Source organism: Vulpes vulpes, chromosome 12, assembly GCF_048418805.1.
Source record: "Vulpes vulpes isolate BD-2025 chromosome 12, VulVul3, whole genome shotgun sequence".
Taxonomy (NCBI): Eukaryota; Metazoa; Chordata; class Mammalia; order Carnivora; family Canidae; genus Vulpes; species Vulpes vulpes.
In genome coordinates, this window is record NC_132791.1 from 111392832 (window position 1) to 111402251 (window position 9420).

General features: G+C 37.6%; 1 protein-coding gene across 1 annotated transcript; it reads left to right on the forward strand.

Moving 5' to 3' along the window:
- The first annotated feature begins 7047 nt into the window (after nt 1–7047).
- LOC112920192 (olfactory receptor 8D1) lies at nt 7048–7980 on the forward strand. Its single transcript, XM_025998844.1, has one exon. It carries the CDS (start codon nt 7054–7056, stop codon nt 7978–7980), a length of 927 nt encoding a protein of 308 aa, XP_025854629.1. The 5' UTR covers nt 7048–7053.
- Nucleotides 7981–9420: the final 1440 nt, after the last annotated feature.

Sequence of the window (9420 nt, forward strand, 5' to 3'; positions counted from 1 at the left end):
CTCTACCTCTGTGGTCATATTGCCTCTTCTTCTGCTGTGAAAAATCTCCCTCTGCTTTTACTTCATAAGCACAAATTTGATTACATTTAGGGCCTACCTGGATAATCCAGGATACTTCCTCATCTCAAGATCCTTAATTAAGTCACATCTGCCGAGTCCTTTTTGACATATAAGGTAGCATTCCCAGTATTCAGGGCTTAGAAGGTAAATATCCTTGGGAGTCATTTTTCAGTCTACCACAGGCTCTTCAGGAAACAAGGATCTATGAGATTAGTTTAAAATTATATATTCTGTCTGGAATTCTTAGAGGTCTGGCTGAAGCAATAGCATAGAAAAAATGGCTCAGATTCTCTTAGTCATAAAACCACAAAATGTTACTGTAATTCTTTCTGGATACATGTCTAAATGCCCAGAGAAAGGTTATTTATTGAGTCTAACCTATTATCAAAATTTGTCAATATATAAAAATGATATCTTTGTTTCATATTCTATATCCTAAAGGTTCATTAGGGGCATTGATGGGTTCTTAGTAATTAGTACCAGTACTGGAACCAGTCATAATGATCTTACTTCTTTTTGCTCATAGAATTGTTTGATTCCTTGGATTGATTAAAAGTAGAGTCTCTTCCATTTTATTTGACCTTTTATTTCTAAATAAGATTTATTTATTTATTTATTTATTTATTTATTTATTTATTTATGAGAGACACAGAAAGGCAGAGACATAGGCAGAGGGTGAAGCAGGCTCCCTGCAGGGAGCCTGATGCCGGACTTGATCTCAGGACCCCAGGATCATGCCCTGAGCCAAAGGCAGATAGATGCTCAACCACTGAGCCACCCAGGTGCCCCTTATTTGACCTTCTTGATTTTAGTTGGGTAGTTTCTAAGACAGCAGGAGTAGGTCTTATGTGACATACTTAGCCAGCAACTCATCTCCACCGTTGCTTTCATGCAGAATAATTTTGTTCAGGAAGATATCTGCATGGATGAGAAGAGAGAATATATACAAATGGCAGAAGATTAATTATTGATATGTCCTGGGCTATCTTTGAGTTGCATTGTAGAATTTATTAATTCCTACTTATGGTGCTTCATAATTTACAAAATTTTAATTTTGTGTCATATCTCATTTTATGACTTCCCTGTGAAACAGATAGGGTTATTTTACAGATGAGAAAATTAAACACAGATCACAGGCCACGACTGGAGTTGGAGTCTCTTGAATGTCAACCCAGGGCTTTTTCTACATCCTCATGATGAACAATTATTGGAATGAAATTGGGTGGGGGAATGGGTTAAATAAGTAATGGAGATTAAGGAGTGCAGTTGTTGTGATGAGCACTGGGTATTGTATGGAAGCGTTGCATTACTATATTATACTCCTGAAACTAATATCACACTGTGTGTTAACTACCTAGAATTTGAATAAAAACTTTAAAAAAATTTGACATGACTTCTGAATAAAAGGCTAGCTGAATCACAAAAAATGACCTTCTGCTTTTGGAATAGGTCTTCCTTATTTTAATATTATAACACTAAGAAATTTGAAAAAATATTTTGCTTAAGTCCTGTTACTTTATTGATGAGAAACTGAGTGTCAGAAAGCCTCACTGACTTCCTCAGAGTAACACAGAGTACTTTTCTCAAAAGAACATTATATACACCCATGCTCAAAGGAACATTATCTAGAAGAGCCAAAAAGTGGGAACAACCCAAGTTCTATCAATGAATAAATGGATAAGCAAAATATGGTATGTACATACAATGAAAAATTATTCAGCCTTAAAAGAATTCTAACACTTGCTACAACCTGGATGAATCCTGAAGACACTATGCTAAGTGAAATAGGCCAAACACAAGAAAAGAAATATTGTATGATATCCACTCATATGCAAGTACTTCGGGTAATCGAATCCATAGAGTCGGAAAGTAGAAAAGTGGTTGGTAGAGGCTGGGGAGAGGGAGGATGGGGTATTATTTCCTAATGAACACAGAGTTTCAGATGAGGGTGATAAGAAACTCCTAGAGATGGATGGGGATGATGATCACATAACAGTGTGAATGTACTTAATGCCATAGAACCGTACACTTAAAATGGTAAATTTTGTGTCAGATAGATAGATGTACTACAGTAAAAAAATAAATAAATAAAATAAAGGACAATAAGTTGAATCAATTTAGCATTAGGGAAAAATTACATTTCATTATTTTCTCCTTTTTTAAAAAAACTGACTGATGAAATAGTAGTGAAGAACCAGTAACTGCCTGCAGACTTTTGAGAATCATCGATGCAATTTCTCTGTGTTTCAGAATCCCCATTGGTAACTTGAAAACATAAAACAAGAAAGCACATTTACTACTCTTGGGAAATATAGCAATGGGAGGAGGGTGAGAAGATAATATCATTTTTGCAAAGGGTTATTAAATAGTGAGCACAGCAGTAATCTCTAGGCTCAATAGGTCTTTAGGGACCTGCGTGTGCAGGAGAGTTAAGTATTTCTACTGATATCTGTGTGCTTAATAAACCTCAAATAAAATTTGCATCTCACTTTACCCTCTCGCTTTTAGGACTGGAGAAGCTAAGTAGGATTTGCTTCAAGATCCAGAGAGTTAGTACTACCAGTTGAATTTCGACTTTAACTTTTAGCCAATCAAATAATTCAGTCATTGACATATAAATGTGTATGCTAGACAACAGAAGAGGCTATTCTCTTTCTTGGCTATAGCACAAATCTGTGTTATGAGCAAAATAAACAATGCCTAAGAACTTCAATCTTTGTTCGGAACCAGGTAAGTGGCCAGTTTCATTTGTGGCAGTTGTACTCCATCTAATAGAAGGGTAGTTAGTGATTAGGAGCAATGCTAACCATATGCAATGTTTTGGTTTTACCAGGAGTACTTGCCCCACTATTCTTTCTACTTGGTTATGTCTTCCATTCATGTTGCCTTGTCACTTCTTCTTTATAAATTGGATCACAGGGGATCCCTGGGTGGAGCAGCGGTTTGGCGCCTGCCTTTGGCCCAGGGCGCGATCCTGGAGACCCGGGATTGAGTCCCACGTCGGGCTCCCAGTGTATGGAGCCTGCTTCTCCCTCTGCCTGTGTCTCTGCCTCTCTCTCTCTGTGTGTGTGACTATCATAAATAAATAATAATAAAAAAATTAAAAAAAAATTGGATCACAACCTACTGCAGAAATGATTCCCAGTCTAAGTTCATCCAGCTCTGGTGTGGAGAATGTCACTGGACTTTCCATGGGACTCTGAAGGTTTTCCTTTCCTGAAGTGCTTCCTATCTATGTATTTATTCATTTTCCTTGTCTTCTTATACACCAGCCCACACAACAAGTCTCTTAGAGTTATAGACACAAAGGCAGATACAATTGCAGGTAGAGTATTAATTATTGGACAGAATATTAAACATCTCTCGCTACCCCTCATGTATCTTGAAGGAGTATTCTCATGCCAGTATAAGATAGATTAAGAGCTCATTCAGCCTGTTTAGTTAATGCTCTGTTTCCTGCTGGCTTTGGAATCACTTGCCAAAGTGCTTTACACCTTTTGAGATAAAGAGCCTTCTATACTCCAGCTCCCTCCCAGAATGGCTTAACACTTCCAATCCCTCTCAAAATTTCCAAATCTAGAGGTACAAATGTTTTAAAACCTAACCACTCCAAATGCTTAAAATATTTTCACTATTCAGACCAAGGTGAAAAATCTAGGATGAAGAAGAAACACATGCCTTTCTTCATACCAAGGCAGTATATTTCTGTCTTTTCGTATTGTATTCCTTTCTATAGTGAATATATTTCTTTTTTAAAAAATTACATTTTAATTAGCCTTTTTATTTTATTTTAAAGATTTATTTATTTAAAAGACAGAGAAAGCACAAGCAGGAAGGGGAGAGGAAGGGGGGAGAAGCAGACTCCGGGCTAAGAAAGCAGCCCAACACAGGACTCAATTTCACAACCCTGAGATCATGACCTGAACCAAAACCAAGAGTTGGTCACTCAACCAACTGCACCACCAGACGCCCGTAGTGTTTTTAGATAATGAACCTTTCAATTCATTACTTTAGTTATCACAATATTTTTTTGAAGTGGGTATTATCATTTCCACTTCACAGATTGAAACACTGAGGTTTATGTTAAATGACTTGCCTCATGTTGGAAAGTGATCTACAGTGAGGTCAGCCCTTAATATAAGCCTCCTTTGATATCAAAGCTTTTTCACTGGCTTGCTGAACAGGATCTAAGTTCTCTCTTGTTAAGCTCCTAAAGGAGCTTAAAACATTTTCATTATCAAATAAATATAAATACTGAGTTAACATAGTTGAACAGATTTCTTTCTACTGCACTATTCAGAGCCTTTAATGAACATATGTTTATAGTAGACCTCCAAGAGAGGCAGATGGAAATATCTGAAAATGGAGGCACATCTATTGGGTTTCTTTTGTTCTTTTTCTTCACAAGGCATTGTGAGCATTGCCTGGGAAATGTTGCCCTAGGCTATGAACAGAGTGCCACAATGTGCCCCATTAAGGGTGCTATGGAAAATGTCCTTTAAATAATTTTGAGTACACTCAGTATTCTATTAGATAGCAGGTTCTTCAAATGCCAAAAATAAATATTTTTCTTTTATGTATTTCCTTCAAGCCACAGTCAGTGTTAGGTAAAATTATGAGATCCAGAAGTTTGCATTGGATTTCTATTAGGCTTGTTTTAAACTACTTCAGGGTGTATGGTGTCCCCATGTTCTTCACAACACATGAACCCTATGCTCCTGTTCTCTCACATCATCAAGATTTGTCCTTTCCTGGAAGTTTTGAAATCTGAACCATCTATAACATCCATAACATCTATAACATCTCATAATGTCCAAATCTCCTTGTCTGTCTGTTTCTTAGGGCTTTGTAAAAAGTTAGAAAGCAAGGGATGTTAATAATAGATTTAGTCCATCCTTTAAGGAAAAGCAGAAGAGCTTGGTGGAAAAGAACATGGAATCTGGCGCAAGATTCCCTAGGTTTAATTCCTGACTTTACTCCTAAATTCTCTGCACCACAGTTTTTTTTATCTTTAAAATAGGGATTAAAAATAGTACCTGCTATTTCAAGGGTTCTTGAAAACTTAAGTAGGATAATATATGTAAAGCACTTAGAAGCAATATACAATCAACGAGGAAGAGGAAGAAGAATCATTATTAATTCTGGTCTCCTTTTCTGTAGGAAAACTACCTCCTCTAGGTATTATAAATGCCCTCACAAAATTCAAACATGTATCCTCAGTAGTTGTCAATAGGAAATCTATTTCATTCCCCTTGAAGAAGTGGCAGCAGAGCATTTCAGGAGAATCATTTTCTGTCTTGCTTTCTAAGCAAACACAATCTGTTTTGCTGTTCAGTAATGACTATTAGACATCATTCTGGGCCCATTTCAAGAGTTCCTTTTGGAAATTTCCCACCAATAATCCTTTGACCCCAAGCCTGGGCTCTTTCCCTACTTTCCTTATTGAAACATTCACATTCTTTGGCTCTCAGATGACTTTGGCTTGTTCTCACATCACCTAAGACTCTACTCTTTTTCTGACCCCCAAAGGAATTTGTGGGCCACATGTTGGCGAGAGAAGTTAATTGAGTAATATTCTGACCAGATTTTTTTTATGAAGAACAAATGCATTTAGTGAAGTACCTACTATGTTCCAGGGACAATATTAGCATGGTAATATTTCTTAAGTTGGTGGATTTATTTTTCATACTCCTCAAGAAAATAACTTAGCACTGTGATACTGGTGGTTTTACCAAGAGGACTAAAAGATATATGATGATTCTGTGCATATAATTAGGCTCTGATCATCCTGTACCTCATGTAAATCTCCTGAACATCTGTACATTCTCATGCTACTGTTAGAACTTCATTTTCTCATCAACGTTCTTTAAATTTCACTTATAGAAATATTTTCAATCAAGACTGAAAATCTGGAATCTATAAATTAAAAATATCAAATATATGTGGCTATTTAAAGATTTTAAAATGTATACAGCAATGATACCACAAGTGAAATCAATTTCTAAGCAATAAATCTGAAAAAAAGGATTCAGAGGACAGACAGTTTAACTTCTGTAATAGACAATTTAAGAAGAAAGTAATAACACAATAAGCAATTTATACATCAAATTCAAATGGCCAGTGTCCTATGAAAATCTGTTTATTTTCATTAGAAGATAAAAAAAGACAAATCAATAAATAATGATTCATAATGTAACAACACTCAACACATTGGCAAAAATGGCTAATGCATATTGCTAGTGGGGATGCAGGAAAAAGGACACTCATGTATTGCTACAGAAAGTGTATATTACTATAGTTTTCTGGAAAGCAACGTTGTACTATTTATATGAAGTAAAGATTTATAATCTCTTTGACCCATAAATATCTCTCTTGGGACATTACTTCACGGGAATAAAACACTGGTATGTGTATGTACATTTTTAAATTACAATGTATTTGATAGTAGCATTTTTTAATCCAGGAAAAGGTTAACTTATCAATAAGAAGATGTAATATTTAGTGGTATATCTACACCACCGAATATTATACCACTGTTTATGTTCATCAGTTGTTTTGAAGGAATGTTGTAAGAGTTTTTTTTTTAATTGAGAAGAGAAGATGCAAAAATAAATTGTGTTAATAATAGTATTCTACATTCTAAGCAAATTACAAAATGTGTATGTGTGTGCATGTGTAATATTATATACGAGCATAGCAAGTTAACCGGAAAGAAGTTAATTAAAGGCTCTATGAATGGAAGGGGGAAACAAGGGAAAATAAAAAGTACATACTAATATAAACATAGGAAACAAAAGGAAAACAAAAAGTACATACGAATATAAACACAGGACAGGGTGCTTTAGGGAGACAGGACCAGAGATAATGAAAGCTGTGATTCAGTGTCTGTTTCTGGGCTTTCCTTTTGCAGGTCTGGTTTTGTTTAGACAGAGAGTAAAGATCCACTTTAATAAACTTCTTCTTTTCCAATTCCACAGAGATCTCTAAAGAAGAATGGTTGCAGGAAATCATTCTACAGCATCCGAGTTTGTGTTAGTGGGTTTAACACAGCAGCCAGAGCTCCAGCAGCCTCTCTTCCTCCTGTTCCTGGGAATCTATATCCTGACGGTGGTGGGGAACTTGGGCTTGATTCTCCTGATTGCCCTGAGCCCTTCCCTTCACACCCCCATGTACTACTTCCTCAGCAGGTTATCATTCATCGATCTCTGCTATTCCTCTGTCATTACCCCCAAAATGCTGGTGAACTTCTTAGGGAGGAAGAATATGATCCTTTATTCTGAGTGCATGGCACAACTCTTTTTCTTCGTGGTCTTTGTAGTGGCTGAGGGTTACCTCCTGACCGTGATGGCATACGATCGCTACGTTGCCATCTGTAGCCCCCTACTTTACAGTGTGGTCATGTCCCCCCGAGTGTGCTTACTGCTGGTGCTGGTTGCCTTCAGCCTGGGCTTTCTCTCCGCTGTGGCCCATACAAGTGCCATGATGCAACTGTCTTTCTGCAGATCCCACATCATCAACCATTACTTCTGTGATGTTCTTCCTCTCCTCAATCTCTCCTGCTCCGATACACACCTCAATGAGCTTCTGCTTTTTATCATTGCGGGATTTAATACCTTGGTACCCACCCTGGCCGTCTGCATTTCCTATGCCTTCATCTTCTACAGCATCCTTCGCATCCGATCCTCAGAGGGCCGGTCCAAGGCATTTGGTACTTGCAGCTCTCATCTCATGGCTGTGGGGATCTTCTTTGGGTCTATCACATTCATGTATTTCAAGCCGCCTTCCAGTAATTCCCTGGAACAAGAGAAGGTGTCCTCAGTGTTCTATACCACAGTGATCCCCATGCTGAACCCTTTAATATACAGTCTGAGAAACAAGGATGTAAAGAAAGCATTGAGGAAGGTTTTGGTGAAGCAATGAGTCTTGCTTTTGGAGATTTATAGGTGGGAGAAATGAAGGTTTCAACAAAGTATGTCCTTTTTTGTTCATTTTTCCTTGTTAGCCTGTCATGATATGCATACTATCTGGACTTTTAAAATACTTCTCCATCTGTAATTGATTCCATTTTCTCAATGAAATGAAAAGGCGTTTGGTAAAGCAAGTTTTAGTGTTCTTATTTTGGGGCAGGAAAACTGAGGTTTAGACAGTTTTATTTTTTCCTAACTTACTGTGGTAGAAAAGGAATGAGAATTCTTATTTTTTCCAGTGTTAGTCTCCACCCCCCCCACCCCCCCACCCCCCCACCCCCCCCCACCCCCGTCCCAACATCCTGTGTTTGCTTTATAGAATACCTGCTGTGTAGGTGGTGCTCAGTTGTTCCCTGACAAGAATGCTAATAGATATGTAACTTGATCCCAGAGCTCCATTAATTCTTGAGGGAATGAGACAAATAGGCAAGAGAAAGAAAGAAAGAAAGAAGTTTGTAAAAACAGTTATGGAACAAGAATGGCAATTCTAGTCAGTAAGTCTCACTCAAAATACTCTTACTTTTTTTTAATTCAGCATATTCAGAATCTCTTCATTTCTGTTCCATTTCTTTGTTCTCTCTCTCTCTCTCTCTCTGTCTTTTTCTCTCATGATACAATGGTTCTGTACTAAGGGACCTCTGGGCAGATAGTTTCAGGGCTGTGTGGGGGTTCCACTACCTGTTGCAATAAAGTTTGTGAAACGTGCCCCACAGAGAGGGTAACCCCCACATTTGTTTCAGTTGGAGATTGTTCTCAGTGGATTCCTGAACTGAACTGTGATGTTTCTGAGCTTGTGCCCTCACTGCACAAGTAAGTACCACACACTCTATATGATGTCTTTCCTGGATTTCCATACATTTTAGGTCTCATGTGTTCTGTTTGTTTGTTGTTTGGAGGGGAGGCTATAATGAAACATGCCTCTGATGCTTTGCAGTCCTCACTTGCTTTCCTCTACCTCTAAGGAATGTTCTGTGGAATTTCTAGAATTTTAACTTCCATCTCACGTTGCTTCTCCTCACTCACTGTTACGTGTTTAACCAGCAGTTGAAATTATCTGCCTTTCTCCCTTTACTTTTTTTTTTTTTTTTTGCCTTTGCCAAATGTAGTTTTTACATTATTCTCTAGATTTTATCTTGGGAAATCATTCTACCTGAGAAATATGAAATCAGTAGGTCTAGATCTGCCCAAATCTCACTGCCAAATTCTAACAAAGCTTATTTATCTTCAGCTTCCTCCTCTTGACAATCCCCGCCAAGAATACATCTTCCCACTGGTTTGTTTAATGAGGTCCTGAACTTTACCATGGTCTTAGCCACCTGTTCCTTAATATGTCTTCTCTTCCCTATGCCTTGCTCCATATATTTCTTTCATGATTTCTCAGGATCCAGGTAAT

What these genes read in the sequence shown, in the direction of transcription:
- LOC112920192 (XM_025998844.1), top strand. Translation starts at nt 7,054, where the DNA reads ATGGTTGCAGGAAATCATTCTACAGCATCCGAGTTTGTGTTAGTGGGT.